The following is a 16,922-nucleotide window of genomic DNA, read 5'->3' as shown; positions in this document are numbered from 1 at the left end:
ATACAAAGGCCAACATAGGATTAACCCAACATCAGAGATGGGTTTAACACTGATAACATGTCCAAAAAATAGACCTTAAACTTAACTCAACCGAAAACTAGCTCAAGTTGTAAGGATTGTCCAAGATCGAATAAGGATACTACAACCTAATGTGGGATTCCAACATATCCCTAATACTTACGGCTAAACTTCTAGATCATATAATCAAATAATATAGGTGGCCTTATATTCAATATACCAACAATAGGAACCACTCTAGCTGTGATAGCATCTTAATAAAAATAGTCCTTAAATCTAACTCAATTCCAAAACCTAGCTCGTGAGGTGACATTGACCTAAGAGTGCAATTTTAAGTAATAAGGGGACCAAATTTATGTGCATACTTCAATTCCTAAAGGAACTATATGTATCATCCTAGGGAAATCTCACCTCAGAAAAGTACAAGACAGAAATGGGCTAGTCTCTGTTGTTAATGATATACATGGCTGGAATCTCACCTTCAGAAGATAGCTCAATGACTAGGAAGTATATAACTTGACAGAATTCTACAACGTCATTGAACAATTTAAGAATCTAAATGCCAAAGAAGATTTTTTTTCATCTTGTTTTTTGTGCATAGAAACAAAGGTTTTTCACTCTGAAGTCAACTTATAGATTTCTGGACAGTCCCACAGTGCTCTTGGGATGTGGACCTAGAAAATGATTTGGAGAGTTAAAATACACCTTTTGAAGGTGACCTGTTTCACTGGTTAGTGCCAACACAGGGAAATCTTATGAAAAGGGGAAGCAGATGTGTTCTAGATGTTTTTTTGGTGTGAACACGAAAGACAACAAACCGTCTTTTCTTACATTGCAAGGTCACAGCATAACTCTGGCAGATTTTTCTAAACCTTAGGGTATCAGTTGGACCATGCTAAGGAATACTTCAGATATGCTAACATGCTGGAACAGAGATGGAAATATGTCAGGATATACGGAGAGATGGAAGATTTTCCTTGCATGCATCTGGTGGACAATGTGGAAGGAAAGGAATCAGAGATGCTTTGAAAATAAAAGTATCCCCTTCCAGAGCTTGAAGATGAACTGCCTAGTGACTTTATTTTGGTGAATACATACCCTACCAAATAAGGTGGAGGAGATTACTCACATTTTAAATAAATTAATGAGGGTATAGGGATAGGAAGTTTTGGTGTTTCCATCTATACTTTGTAAATACTACTGAAATACACTATTGGTGTGTTTCTTGTCTATATAAAATGTCAACTTTTTCAAAAAAAAAAAAAAGGGACTAGTTAACTGTGTTTATTAAAGCAATATATGAAGATGCTTCTTTTTGCCCAATGTGCTCAATGAAAATTGATCCATAAAGTAAAGGTCGGTCTTGTTTTCTTATCTATATGGAACTAGGTTAGAGATTAACAATCAGGATAGTTGCAAAGTAGCAACAGATCATTTGTGTCCTAAGAAACAGTTTCCAGCGAAGAGTACAAGGAGGAAAAGTACTACTCTCTCTGTCCCAGTTTAGGTAACACTCTTTCCCTTTTAGTTTGTTCCCAAAAAAAGAAAAGCATATTTATATATTTAGTAGCAATTTAACTTTAAAATGCGCATTGTGCCCTTAATAAGATGATTTATAGTCATGCAAATATCTAACTTATTTTAGACCACAAGTTTCAAAAGTTTTCCTCTTTATTAAATTCCGTGCTCAGTCAAACGCCATCACATGAATAAGGATGGAGGAAATGCTATTCCTCCTTTAGAGGAGACAGTTACTAGTTATGAGGCAAAATATCACAAACTGAATGACAAGAAAAGCAGAGGAGCAGTATCCTATGCATACCTCAAAATTCGATGATACAGTCAAAGCCATTACAGATTGACTGCTTCTTGAAGCTTCAGATTCTGAAATACTGCCTACCGACCTGGCTGTTTCCCTGCTTAAGCAGGAAAAATCATAGAGAACAAATAAATGTTTACCCCCAAAATAAAGCTTATACAATACTCACATCACATCTAATACTAGGGAAGTGAATATTCTTTAACTGAAGTCAAGGTTGGGAACCATCTCAAATAGGCTCAATAACAAAATTATCAACAGCCAATGGAACCCGAAAGATGTGGCCAATCCACAATGAGAGAACTTTACCCAAATGAATTGGCCATCCCCTTTCAATAATTAGTAGCAATTAGGGTTGTCAAAGGCGCGCTCAACCCCTGAAACAAGGCCCAAACCTGTTCAGCGATTTGACTCACTTAATGTGTGCTTCAGTGTCGTCATCAAGGTTTTTAAGGCATACTTTTCCTTGACCGTGAGCCTCTTCTGAAGAGGCGACACTAAACAATTGAAAGTTCACTTTATCATAACTTTTTTATACTTATTTGTTCATATCTTTGTCACTCATGCTTATAATTATTAGTTGTATTGTTTCTCCCCTCGCGCCTTTTTTCATTAAAGCCTGCACACAGTAGGGCTGGCAACGGAACCGGAACTTTCTGTTCCGTTCAGATAGTGACGTTTCCGATTGATTTCCGGTACCGGTAACGACACGGTCCGGTTGGTTCCGGTTTACCGGTACCCAATGGTCCGGAAAACGATACCGGTCCAGACCTACGAAAAATTCCGGTATTTCCGGTTCCAGTACCGGTTGACCGGTTTCCGGTCTGTAACTTTTAAAATTTGGCCTTTTTTTCAAAAAAAAAAATTTTACTATAAATATACTTCATTTCAATTATTTTTTTCACACAAATATTATCAATTTTCATATTCTCTCTTAATATTCTCTCAAATTCTCTCTAAATATTTATAGTTTTATTATATTAGTTGAACACTTGAAGTTGAGGATTCATTTATTATATTAGTTGGAGTTGAAGATTTTTTGAAGATATTACAAGCTTCAATTATCACCTTTTAATTCCGACATTTGTTATACGTCTGCTTTTACGCAGGCGTTCGGTATATTCGTTCCAACTTTAATCTCTTTTTATTTACGTTAATTATCTATATTTTTTATTTTTAGTATCTACATTTATTTACGAACATCACTTTGTATTTGTATTGCTTGTTTTAATATTTTATTTTGAAATATGGATTTTGAAAAAGATAGTAGTGGTAAAAAATCAAATTTTGGTAAGGTCTTTCGTAGAAATAAAAAAAGTAAGGCTAGTACTAGTTCATTACCGGCTAGATTTAATGAAACTTCATTATCACAACCTAATGGTTTCGATGTTGGTATCGGTATGGAATTAGATAATGAGACCCTGAATAGGCGTTATAATAATTTTGAGGAAAACTTATCAGAGGAAGATGATATAGAAGAACAAGAATTAGGTGATACCCCTACCCCTACTAGTCCAGTTACGGAATTATCGGAACACGGTGAAGAACTGTCTCCTTTACCGGAATTTACCAGGGCCAAAGGTACCGAACGTACTAAAAGGTCTTTAGTTTGGAAATTTATGGAGCATGATAGGGTAAAAAGTACTGCTACTTGCAATAAATGCAAGAACGTTTTTAAACATTTGACTGGGGAAAAAAATGGTGGGATAGGATTGCTAACTTCGCATTTGATGAGATGTAATAAAGAATTTATTCGTCTAAAAAACGAGGCTAAGGCAAAAAAAGATGGTACAACGTTTGTACATGAATCTGTAGGAGGTAATATGGTTCAAACACGTTTAGACATGTTTAACCCGGCTGAAGTAAGTTCATCCTCGACATATAGTGAAGATGTAGATAGAGAAGAACTAGCGAAAATGGTTGCTGTTATGGGTTTGCCTTTTAGTTTTCCTTCGCATCCCGGTTTTATTCATTATATTCAACAAGTATATAATCCCTCTTTTAAAGGTTTTTCATGAAATACAATTAAAAATGATATTTTTAAATTTCAAGCTGAACATTGTCATTTTCTTCGTTGCTTATTTGATAAATTTGATGGTAGAATATCTGTTACTTCTGATATGGGTACTAGTGTTGTCGGTAATGATTCTTTTAATCTCACGGCTCATTGGATTGATCACGATTGGAACATGCAAAAAAGAATTATTGCTTATAAATGTCGATGAGTCTAAAACCGGTATGTATATAGCTAATACAATAGCGGAGAGCATGAAATATTTTAGATTTATTGGTAAACCTATGGCATGCACATTAGATAATGCTTCTAATAATTTGAAAGCTATTGACGAGTTAAAAACTAGATTATGTTTAATGTATCAAGATCATTTTCATGTTAGATGTTCTGCACATATTTTAAATTTGATAGTACATGATAGTATTCATTTGTTTGGAAATGGTTGTCTTAAAGTGCGAATTGTTTGTAGTTCTATGCTTAAAAATTAAAAAAAAGGCTGTAATGGATGATTTTAAACGTAAATGTGAACAATGTGGCCTTCCATATAGAAAAATTCCAAAAGAAATTCCTACTAGATGGAATTCTTTGTTTCAAATGTTTGAAGTTGCTGTTATATATCGTAAACCTATACAATTAGTTTATAATTCTTATAATGAGGATGTTAGTTTAATGCTAGGTGAAGATGATTGGACTGAAGTAGAAGAACTTTGTAAATTTTTGAAAACTTTTTATCAAGCTACGAACACAGTATCTGCTCAATATACTCCAACTATTTGTTCTGTTTTAGTAACTATTACTGCTATTTCTAAAGTACTTGTTGAATATAAAAAAATATGTCCTAACAAAGAGGCAATTGAAGCTATGATTGAAAAATTTTAAAAATATTATTTTCCTATTCCACAAATTCTTTTAACAACTAATTTATTAAACCCATTTTATAAAGAACATGGTACAGTGATGTTGGTTAGAAAATTATACAACAATTTAGAAATTGGACTTCATCAAAAGCCATCAGTTGAAACTTGTTGTGCTAGCATAGTATGTACAGCTAGAAGTTTACATAACTTGTATCAAGTTATGGAACAAAATATTGGGCCGATTGAACCTCCTAGTTCTAGACGTAGATATGATGATTTAGATGACGAGATGGGCGAAGAACTTGGTCTTCAATGTTGTAGGAGTAATGATTTTGATTCGTATCTTTCGCAGGACCGGGAAAATATTAGAGATGAAACTGGAAAACAACAACTTTAATCGTGGTGGAAGACCCAGATCAGACAATTTCCAAAACTTTCAAGGATGGTTCGAGATTTGTTATCAGCTCAAGCTTCTTCAGTTGCTTCAGAGCAAGCTTTCAGCGCAGGAAGATTTATAATAGGAGATCATCGGTATTCGTTAGCAAGGGATAGTTTGGAGATTTCGGTATTATTTAAAGATTGGATCAATGCCGAACGAAGAAATTTTGGGCTCCCCAAATTGCCGCCCCATATTGAAGACGAAATAGATGAAATTTTTGAGGAAAATAGTGATGATGGAATGGAAGCAATGGAGGAACAAGGAAATAGACCAATTCCGGAGGATTTATCCGTCGAAGAATTAGAAAAGTTACACCAAAAAAATTATAGACAATTTAGATATTAATAAGATTCTACAATAGAAATCTAATTCACACAGAACCCTTCCTAGAAGGTGGCTGCGTAGCTTAGATTTACATTTAATATCTTTGTAATAAATGTACAACTTACGAAATTTGAATAAATATAACGGCTATTCGCCTAATTTTGTTTTAAATTTTCTCTTTTGTTTGTTGCAATTATGAAAAAAAAATATATATTATATTAAGTATTTAAGTTTATAAAGTTAGAAAAAATTTTAACTTCTTAAACTTACTAAAAATATTATATTAACTTAACATATATTTTTTAAGCTAAAATTTAAAACTTTTTACAATAATTAAAACTTAAACTTATTATAAAAAAGTTAATAAATTATATATATATATATATATATATATATATATATATATATATATAACTTATATATTAATCTCATTAAGTTATAATTTAAATTAAAACTTAAAAAAAAAAAAAAAAAAAAAAACTGGTACCAGCGGCGATATTCCGGTAACGTTCCGGTATCGCTCCGATCCGTTCCGGTTCCACACCGGTAGCTAGCGGAACGGTCCGAACAAGGGAAATTTTCCGGTATTCCGGTTCCGGTAACTCCGGTTCCGGCGATATAAAACGGTAATGAGGTTCCGGTACCGTTCCGGATCCGGTCAAACCGGTCCGGTGGTTCCGGTTCCGGTCCGTTGACAGCCTTAGCAACAGTAAGCTCACTTGTAATGATGATTGGTATTGCCTTGACTAATAGAACGGGAAAAGTGTGGTGATGCTGAACATTCCGGAAGTATATTGATACCTTGGTGGCAAGTTCTTGCCCAGGCTGGTCAAATATATTTTTTAGGGAAAAGAAAAAGAAAGAGATTTAACAAATTGCTTAATCTTTGATTAAGTTCAGATCCCTAAGCAAAGATAAGTGCTCTGTGCGTACTAAAATGTAGAGTAGAACTGATAAAAAGTTATTTTGTGAGAGAAGCATGTGAATGAAGCCACTTTACCAGTAATTTAAAAAAAAAAACATGTGAATGAAGCCCTAACCTTGCCCGACCCCTTTTATAGATATTATCTTGTATGAAGTTAACTTTTTAATGAACCCTGGGGTAAATTCTATATTCCTGCTACCAGTGTTATCAAAAGCAAAAAGCAAAAAAAAACCTCTAACTTTAAGCACAAAGCGCAAATAAAGAACTTCGCAAAACCTTGGCAAGAACACCTCCAAACAATAATTGTCCAGTATCACAATAATAATATTTGAACTGGAATAAAAAGTAATGATAATTTACTAGACCATATTAGATATCTTGTTTCTCATTATGTTAACGAGTTCTTCAGGGTTAGGAATGAAGCCTTAACCAATCTAATCTCTCAAATCGTAACAACTCCAAAATCCAAGAGAATAAAGTCTTTTAAGGAAAAACAAAGATTCAATTGCCACTGTGCAGAAGATAGTTAATAATCAAGTAATATCTTTGATAAAATCCAATACATACCAATTTGTGGAAACCTATTAGAGAAATATCTTGTACAAGAAATCGGGGACACCAACCTTTCCTTTACAATTTGAAGAATTGGATAAAGGGGACCGGCAATCATTGCAAGAAATCGAGTAGCATGTTCCGCAGAATCTGAAAAGCTGTTAAGATCAGCCTGCACGAATATAACAGAATTCTCAACAGAACCACATAATCCACCAAAACTGCGCTACCAGCTTGCCCCATTTCATATTTCAGAATAACAAAGATACTCCTATTTTTATATTTGAGATTAATGAAATACCTCTAGTTGGGGAAGGAACACTCCCAGCCGGTTTGCGATGTCTTGAAGCAGCTATAAAATCATAGGTCAGACAAAAAGAGCTGAAAATATTTACAAACATGTTTGCATACATCTAAAACAAACAACATTACTACTGCTTACTAAGACATTAATCCAATAAGTCTTATCCTTAACAAAAAGGATAAGACTTTTTTTTTTGGTTCAAGGACAAAAAGGATAAGACTTAAAGGGATGATGAGCCACAACACAAATTTATCTGACCATGGCAACGGGCAAGGCTCACATATGCATCTTACAATTAACGTGTAGAAGAGAAGTTCACCAAAAGCAGTATCTTCTACCTGAAGATGCATATCATTATCGTCCTGCTTGCTTGATATTATATGGGGTAGCAAGTAGCTGACAACTGGTTGAAACTCTGGTTCAAGACCAGTAACTGTGATACCAATCAACTGCACAGCAGAAAAGAGGGTATAAGTAGGTGATGAAATTAGAGCTCCGTACTTAACTGGTGCCGGCAATAACAGCAAGCAACCAACAAATTAGAAAAAAGATAAAAAGAGTAAAAGTCAAGCCCAGCCCAGCTCTTTGCAACAATATCTTAGTTTCCATTGTTTCTTTTTGACACATCTAGAGTAGATAGCAGAACGGATTATAAGGGATATTTATATTTTTCTTGGTATAGAAGCTATTACTGTAATCTGTGATCGACCTAGTTGAAGAAAGGGTAGGAGCTACTAATGAGAGGGAACGAACAAGTGGAACTTTGCATAAAGTTCGGATGGCTAGGATTTCCATATAGAGTCTAAATGAACTGTTTCTAATAAAATAGCAGCCCAAGTTCTTTTCTTCTATTTCCTTCTGAGTTCCCCTTTTTCTCAATCAGCTCTTTGTTGGAGCAAAATGAGCATATCCTTACCAGTGAAAGCTCCGTCCGTAGAATCCCCCCCCCCCCCCCCCAAGTAGCCTAGTAGTTCAGTCATCCCCCAATCTTGAAAGTCTCTTCTGAAGAGCAGGTCCCAAGTGTTATGATGCCAACTCTGAAACAGGAAGGGTGCAAAGATGGATTTTGTACATTGAGGGGTAGTCACTCTTTTATCCCTTACTTACTTTTGGTGAACCCACAAGGTCCCTTATAGTGTAGAAGATTGCGTGTATTTCAGAGAAAACCATCTTCTTTTGTAGATTTTCTACCTTTTAATATACTTCTTGTGTACGGGCTCAGCCCTTCTGTTTTTAATGAAATATTTACCATATATAAAAATAAGACTCTTCATTGCCATTTTGTATAAGTTCGAAAATTCATCTTTCAAAGCCACAGGATTTGATCTTCAGCAAGAATTTAGATGACAGAGGGGGAGCAGTAAAACACCAATTGTCGCTACTTATGACATTAAAATCAAAAAAAGGGGAAATTTTATGAAATCTAAGAATTCACTTTAAAGTTATCATCATGAACACGGAATATAGAAAAATCTTAAAATTACAATCGAATTAATGTAGAACATAAATCCACAATTAGACCAGTCTTAATAAAATAAACATCACATTATCTTTCATATTTTAGTGAGTAATAATTTGGTGACTTCAAGTTCTTAAACTTTTGAGCATGACTAAGAATAGGGATGGTGACATTTATATGAACTGACACCGAAGAGCAAAAAGGGAATGGCAGGAGTCCAACACAGCAAAAGCATTATTAAATTCACGACAAGCTCCAAAAGTGATTTACCTGTACAAAGAAAATTGCTATAGGGCTCCCTCGCAAGCAAGATATCCGAACATAACGGCATGGAGTATAATTCATAGGGTATATTATGTCCCGTCGAGGGGCTTCACAACGTGGGCGAACTTTCGGAAATGTCTCTGGCTATGAACACACACAGAGAAATCAAGAAAACATGCACAGTTAATCAAGGGGAGAATTCTTATGAGAAATATCTGGAAGTTTCACAGCCACTGAAAGTACTAAGAAAAAGTAAAACATTTATGAGAAACTTGACAAAAGTATCCAACAAAGGGCAGAAAAGGTTGCATATAAAATATAACATTACAAGTGGAGGATGTAATTACTTTCTCCAGTCCACAAATCTTTATGACAGAGTAAAAAGCAAATTAAGTATTATTTTACTAGAGGTCAAGTAATTTCTGAATGTTCTTCATGCACTAGGCTCCAACTTACGATTAAGGGGCCAGTTAAAACCTGATAAAACCTCCATAATAACTGAGAAATCCCTGAGTACCAGTGGCACATGATTCGAAACTAGGTGGATTATGGGGCTCGTCTCTCCATCCTTTCCACTTATTTTATGGTAGGCTTCGAATTTGTGATGTGTGCTAACTAACACATCACGCAATCTGCTCTTACCACTGGACCAAAGCCCTGGGAAGGTATCGTAATTTACATGAGACAACTTGATACATAATCAAGGATAGAAAATAAACTGTTCTATAATCAACAACAACATATCCAATGAAAGACCACAAAGTGGGGACTGGTGAGGGTAGAGTGTACGCATGCCTTACCACCAGCTCTTAAGTACACATTATAGTCATCATCATATCATATGATACTAATTCTATAAGTGGGAAGCCCAAGTCAAAAACTAGATTACGAAAATAACCTTCAAAAGTCAAACGACCAAATTACTCCTTGCCTAAAGGTGGAACTACCTTTTATTAAATGATTTAGATCAGCCTTACTATTTAATGGGGATAACTTTCCACCTTCCACTAATAAATTTACTCACTCCGTCCCATTTTAGTTGGTCATCTTACTAAAAATAAATGTCTCATATTAGTTGATCACTTACTAAATCAAGATAGAATTAACAAAAATCCCATTTTATCCCTATAATTAATAGTATACATTGAATATAAACAATTACAATTACAATGTCCATTCATATGCTCAATGAATATCATTAATGTGGGTAAAGGGTAAATAGTAAAATTCATCATTCAATTTATGATTTCTTAATCACCATGTAAAATGGAACGTGTCCAACTAAAATGGGACGGAGGGAGTATTACACTAGATGCACCTAATTAAATCCACATATTTCCCAAAGTTAATGTCTTAAAATTTCTATGCACGAAATTATGTCCTAATGAAATAGCTAACTCTTGCAATTCCTACCATTTGTATCTTTTGTTGTTCCTCTTTCAACATTTGGCTTTTATTCCCTTTGTTCATCTTTACTTATCCACTTTTCTATTTTGCACTGTCCTACAATATTTGTCCACTTTATAAAACCAATGGATAATTACCTATTTCTACCCATTTTACCCTTAAAATTAATATGATTCATTATCTAATGTATTTCCCAAAGCATTAAGGGGTCGTTTGGTGTGAGGTATAAGGGATAAATAGTCCCGGGATAAAAGGAAGGATTATTTTATCCCATGTTTGGTTTGAAGTATTTGTTAGTATTGGGATTACTTATCCCACCATTTACTCCATAGTGATGGGATAAGTTATCCCATATGCATGGTGGGATAACTAATCCAAAGTTATCCCAAGATTAGAGATTAAATATCCCGGGATAACTCTTTCCCAACCAAACGACCCCTAAATTTATTATATTCAAAGGGTAATATAGTAAAATTACCCCTATCATTTACTGTCTCTTAATCCCTGTGCCAATAGGAAAGTGGACAACTATTGTTGGACGGAGGAAGTAAAATGTTAACTCATTAATAGAATTACTCCAATAAATATAATTTCTTTCATTCTTCGACCTTAATCCAGATGTGCACACGATGAAATGAAGAGCATATTAAGAGTTCATCAGAATACTTTTCTCTTAGATGCAATATAAACCTAAGTTGCTCGGCCTCTTCACTTTCGGTGTCGCACCGTGTCAACACGACATGGGTGTGGGTGTGGGTTCCCTACCTACTCTGATCAATCAATTTTGTGTACTTTGACTAAAATCGATAGAGGAATTTCGGAGGAATTTCAAACAGATTCAATGATTTTGTAATCAAAACAAAAGCTAATGTGAAATTGAAGAAAATGGAATACATTGTACATAGAAATTTCTACACCACTCCTTTTCCTTTCATCTCCTTCCAGGAAAGTCCTCTTCTTGATCAATATTTTCTCCACTAATTCTCCACATAATATCTCATAATTTAGGTTTTATAAATACTTGAAATATTTTTTGCCGAATCCTCGCACCAGTATCCATACATAGATCCATATCTCCAAATCTTAAAATTTAGGGGCCGTTTGGTTAATGAATAAAAGTAGAGTTATTCACATACTAAACTATGTATAATTTATACAACTTTTGGTAGGTGGACAGAAAATAAGTTATTCATGTATAAAATTAATACAATGTTTGATTTTGTTTATAATCGTGGTGTCCGGACCACCTTGCGCGGACATCGACTAATTCCACGGGATATTTGTCACCTCCCACCAGCAACAGGTACCAACTCTGTCCACCAATGCTAGAACATATGGAAAGAAATCACCTAATGTCCATCTCTGTTGGAAATTGAACCTGAGACATTATGGTACTTAACCCCACACTCTTGGGTGCAAAAGAGAAAAATTAATACTCCCTCAGTCCCAAATTATGTGTCGCCATTTGACCGGACACGATATTTAAGAAATAAGTATTGACTTTGTTAAAGTTACAAAATTAACCTTCTTAAAGAAAGGAGTAATAGTATTTAAAATCAAGTGGGACCACTTTTAATTGAAAAAACAAATAAAAAAAGGAGTAATAGTATTTAAATCAAGTGGGACCACTAAGGGTAAAATTGTAATTGTGTCTTTAAAAACTTACCAAATAAGGAAAGGCGACATTCTTTTTGGGAAGGACCAAAAAGGAAATGGCGACACATAATTTGGGACGGAGGGAGTATAATTTTTGATTTGCAGTTTTATAATCCGCATAACTAATACATGTATAAATTATGAAGGAATCTATATATTATTTTATACATGATAGAAAATGGAATAAGTTATACATGAATAACTAAAACATGCATAACTAATCCATGAATAAAATAATACATAGATTCCCTCATAATTAATTCATATATTACTAGTACCCACATAACTCTCACTAGCTACCAAACGACTCCTTAGATCATGAAGGATGCGACCTTTAGATCCTGCACTCGTATCGGAAACTCGCACCCAAGTCTGAGAAACTTAGATATAAACAACAAAGCCACGGGTGACGCGCACAACAATCCATCTTCTCATTAACCACTCCATCAAAGCTTTTATTTTTGTATTCGATAGTTCCATTGATCTCTTTATTAGAATTTAACTGCATTGCATAAAATGTACTCCCTCCATTCCTAAATAAATAATGTTGTTAACTTAGGCAAACCCCTTAAGAAACTCATTACCAAAAAACAAAGAGTGTTTTTACTAACTTACCCTTAATAAATATCTTTAAAAAGATGTAACTCTTTATTAATTTCTCGATTATGTGAAACTCTCTTTATTTAAAGACGGGTAAAATTAGAAGAACATCATTAATGTTTTCTTGATTATCTAAACACCACTTATTTGAGAACAAAATGAAAAGGCTAAAAACACCACTTATTTAGGAACGTCGGGAGTATAAAATACTCTTTTAAGTGCTTTTTGTAATATAATTATAATAATTGTCTATTTCTATATATTCTTTACGTGTTCTTTTATGTTATGCCTGATTAGGTATTATCTTTACCAACTTTATTCAAGTATAATTTGTTTTTGCTTTTTTTTTAAAATCTTTATAGATTTGCTCAAAAAGGAAGACATTTATTCATGCAAAGAATTTGATACGACCAAATGTCAATTTTTGCCACACAGATTACATACTAATAGGATACTTGTGCAACACATGTTCCTATAGACTAGTAGTTTTAATAAGTTTGGGGTAACAGGGGCAACACAGGACCATAATTTACAAGTAATTTTTAAATATATTGAGACACTGGATACTTCTAGAAGCTACAAGGAGCATTATTAAAGGATATTTATTACAGCAGAAAAATCCACAAGGGTCAGTGGTGTACAGTTCAAGTTCAAAACTTGATGGATAATGGGTCCCCCGCTTAAATACCGCGCTTTTCTCTGCAGCAGGATTTGAACCCATGTCGTGTGCCGAGTCCATGCATTATTTGTAGTACTCTTATCACTAGACCTAAGCCTTGGGAGTGTGTATTATATTTAACGTAGATATCAAATGTTTCGGAACATCTCAAGATATAAAATGATTTCCATTATGCCCAAAGGTGTAAACACGAGCAACTTCAAGGAAGCCGTTGATGGATTACCAAGTAAAGAAGTTACTATTTCTCATGGGTTTTATTGGACCACAAACCATCCTTCACCAAAAACCATCAACCGCCCGCCTGCACTAGAACCACTGTCTCCCCCAAGGCACAACCTTATGAGTACTCAATCCGTTTAGTCCAATTCCCTTGTGCACTAACAAAAAGTGAAACACTAGTTTTTCCTCACAATACATGGTACTAAAGTAGCTAGGGAGTCTTTCTTGGTTTAGTGAAACAAGGCAAGGTACTTCTAGGCCTCATCACAATACTTAAGACATATTGGTAGGAGGCTTTTGGAAGCAGCCACCTGGTGGAATACATCTCCCTTTTTAGCCCTTCCCTTTTTAATTATAAGCACTGCTTACATAAACTAGATCGTTTTTCTGATAAAAATAAAGACCCTTCCGGTATTTTTTTTTTTTTTTGAGATAAGGGTAACTTAACCTTCCCATAGATCTTCTGGGAGATGGTTCCTTCGGAGAGGACGATGACTATAATTAGTGATTCTGCAAACCACCTTCCACCCTCCCCAATCCCATTCTAACCACTAAACAAAAATAAACACGAGACAAATAGGCAGTGTTACAAATTTGACTCTATGTGGAAAGGCATAGTACATCAAGGGCTAATGATGCCAAAAAGGTCAGCAACCACTGTGATTCTAAAATATAGATGAGTTGGTTCCTCTGGGAACCTGCAGACTCAGCAATTGCAACCTAACATTAAGGATATCATTTATAACATAAAACGAACTCCTTTATTGTAAATCCTCCATTGTAGCAACCTACTGTAGAAGGTTTGTGATAATTGAACTCACTTATTTGAACTCAATGGGAGGTTGGTGATTGAAAAGTTACAAATAGATAGTGATTGAAGCTCTTTTACATTAGAAATATACAAGAACTCAATGGGAGTAATATAATGTCAATCATATGGATTCCAAACTTCAAACGTGTTCCTATTGCACATAAATGTGAAACAAGAGATAGAAACTTCAATCAGTACAATCATTGTTGCAAAGATATCTTTACGCCAAACCTTGTATCGCAAGCCAGCTGAAATTTCCCATTCCAGCACAGATTTATTGTATATCCTAATATGTGAAAGCAGGCAGGGTTCCTGGATTGACAAACGAGGACACCAACCATCAGTTAACTCCAAAAATTAGTAATCAATAAAAGAGGAAATAGGCCTAGGAATATATAATGACACCAGCAGTCAGAAGGTTCATCCTAGATAATTAAGGCTTAAGAAAGCAAACTCTGAGACAGCAGTTTAATCATCTGTAGCAGGTGAAGACGAAGTTATCTAAAATCAAACAATTAACCAGCAACACTGATCATTATCAGAGAAAAATTCATTATTAACCCAAAATTCACTACAGGGAAATCAAATGAAGCAACCCCAAAATCAACTCAATTAAAAATAAGCTATTAGAAACAAAAAAACTCCACTTTAACCCAATATTCTTCAACCCTAAAATCAACCAAATTAAGCATAAGCTATTAGAAGCAAGAAAAAAACTCACTTTAACCCAAATTCGTCACACGGAAATCAAATGAAGCAACCTCAAATTCAACTCAATTATACATAAACCTATTAGAAGCAAAAAAGATATAACTTTAACCCGAAATTCACCACATGGAAAGCAAATGAAAGGGTAGCCCGGTGCACTAAAGCTCCCGCTATGCGCGGGGTTCAAAGAAGACTGAACCACAAGGGTCTATTGTACGCATCATTTCCTTACGTTTATGCAAGAGGTTGTTTACGGCCTTAACCCGTGACCTCGTGATCAAATGGAAGCAACTTTACCAATTACTCCAAGGCTCCCGAAGCGACCCAAAATTCAACTTAGATATTACAAGCCGAAGAGATTTAACTTTAATCCAAGATTCATCAACGCCAAATTCAACTTAAGCTACTAGACGCCTTTTTTTTTCCACTTTAACCCAAGTTCATCAACTCAAAATTCAGCTTAAGCTATTAGAAGCCAAAAAGACTTCACTTTAACCCAAAATTCACCACATGGAATGATGGAAAGCAAATGAAGCAACCCGAAATTCATCTTAAGCCAAAAAGATTTCACTTTAACCCAAAATTCAACTTAAGCCAAAAGATTTAACTTCAACAAAAATTCATCAACTCAAAATTTAACTTAAACAATTAGAAGCCAAAAAGATTTCACTTTAAACCCACATTCAACTTAAACCATTAGAACCCAAAACTCTAAAACAAACAGTTAAAAAAAATACAAAAAACTGAACAAACTGAAAGAAAAGATACATACATCGAGTTCGAGTAAAATCCACTCTTTAGTATTTGTACCAGTAGACCAATGATTCTTGAGGTCAGGGTCAAGTAAATGAGAAGCCTTCTGTAATGGTGATTCTCGAGACATACCCTTTACTTTAAAGGATAATGGCTTTACCCTCGGCTCTAACTCCGCCTCCATTTTTGTTCCTCCACAAAAAACACACACTCTCTCTCTCTCTCTTAGTGTCCTCTTTACTGCAAAGATACAGAGGTAGGGAGACTGTGAATAGACTTAGAAGAGTATCCAATCTTTTCACTTCACTGGAAAAAGTAGTATTAGTTTAATCCCTGTTCCGACATTGAGAGGGCTTTTTATATGTGAAGATCACTGATCCCGAATCCACAAACGGGGCCCCGACTGGCTTAAAAAGGGGAATGAAGGTGCTTTTCCTTTTCTTTTTTTTTTTTTTTTTTTTTTGACAAACAACATAGTAAATCTAGATAATTTGAAGTTTAATTACAAAATATCTCAATATTCTACATAATTATTGAAAACCCCGATATTAGATTTATTGAGATGCATAATTATTTTTTGATATATTCAATAAATATAAAATTTTTTATAAAGAACATAATTAGCTTCACATATATTTTTTTTCAATTTTGAGCCTGCCGAAATACATAATACATCCAACAAAAATACATTTTTCCTTTATAAAAATACATAATTAGCTTTTAATATATTTTTTCGATTCTAAATCGATTGAGATACATAATTAGCTCTCAATATATCCAACAAAAATATCTAATTAATTAGAAATTTTTGTAATTACTTTGTAAGAGTTGGAATTTGTGTAAATATGATAAGTTAAGGTGCATGTTCGTATTATTTTTTTAGGTCAAACACATCGACAGACCCTCAACTTGCCACCATCTTTCACTTTGGCACCTCAAGTGGATGTTGTTCACTTTTGGCACCTCACTTTGGCACCTCAAGTGGATGTCGTTCACTTTTGGCACCTCAAGTAGCATACAGATGTGTCATTTTGACACTTTTTGCTTAGTCATCATGGGATGTGGGTTACACGCATTTTAAGCGCATTTCAGAGGTATTTTCATAATTTTATCA

At 34.5% G+C, this 16,922-nt stretch overlaps 1 protein-coding gene across 7 annotated transcripts in view; it reads right to left on the bottom strand.

The window, feature by feature from the left end:
* LOC107843638 overlaps window positions 1-16,192 on the bottom strand; it is a 43,444-nt gene extending 27,252 nt beyond the window's left edge. For 3 of the 7 annotated variants that reach the window (XR_001666491.2, XR_001666489.2, XM_047399822.1), the window contains exons 1-7: window positions 15,828-16,192; window positions 14,579-14,659; window positions 8,982-9,119; window positions 7,591-7,701; window positions 7,250-7,300; window positions 7,020-7,120; window positions 1,841-1,934 (exon numbers count right to left, since the gene is read on the bottom strand). Coding sequence is in view for 5 of the 7 variants with exons in the window: in XM_047399822.1 (XP_047255778.1) it covers window positions 1,841-1,934; window positions 7,020-7,120; window positions 7,250-7,300; window positions 7,591-7,701; window positions 8,982-9,119; window positions 14,579-14,659; window positions 15,828-15,992 (741 nt within the window). In the remaining 2 variants the exon portion in view is untranslated. Of the gene's footprint in view, window positions 1-1,840; window positions 1,935-7,019; window positions 7,121-7,249; window positions 7,301-7,590; window positions 7,708-8,981; window positions 9,120-14,578; window positions 14,660-15,827 lie in introns of those variants that run through there. The other 4 variants (XM_016688006.2, XM_016687991.2, XM_016687983.2 and 1 more) reach the window with 3 other exon arrangements.
* Between the last annotated feature and the right edge of the window lie 730 nt (window positions 16,193-16,922).

The sequence above is a fragment of the Capsicum annuum genome, chromosome 1 (genome assembly GCF_002878395.1).
Source record: "Capsicum annuum cultivar UCD-10X-F1 chromosome 1, UCD10Xv1.1, whole genome shotgun sequence".
NCBI classification, from domain to species: domain Eukaryota; kingdom Viridiplantae; phylum Streptophyta; class Magnoliopsida; order Solanales; family Solanaceae; genus Capsicum; species Capsicum annuum.
This window is presented reverse-complemented; position numbering and strand designations above follow the sequence as displayed.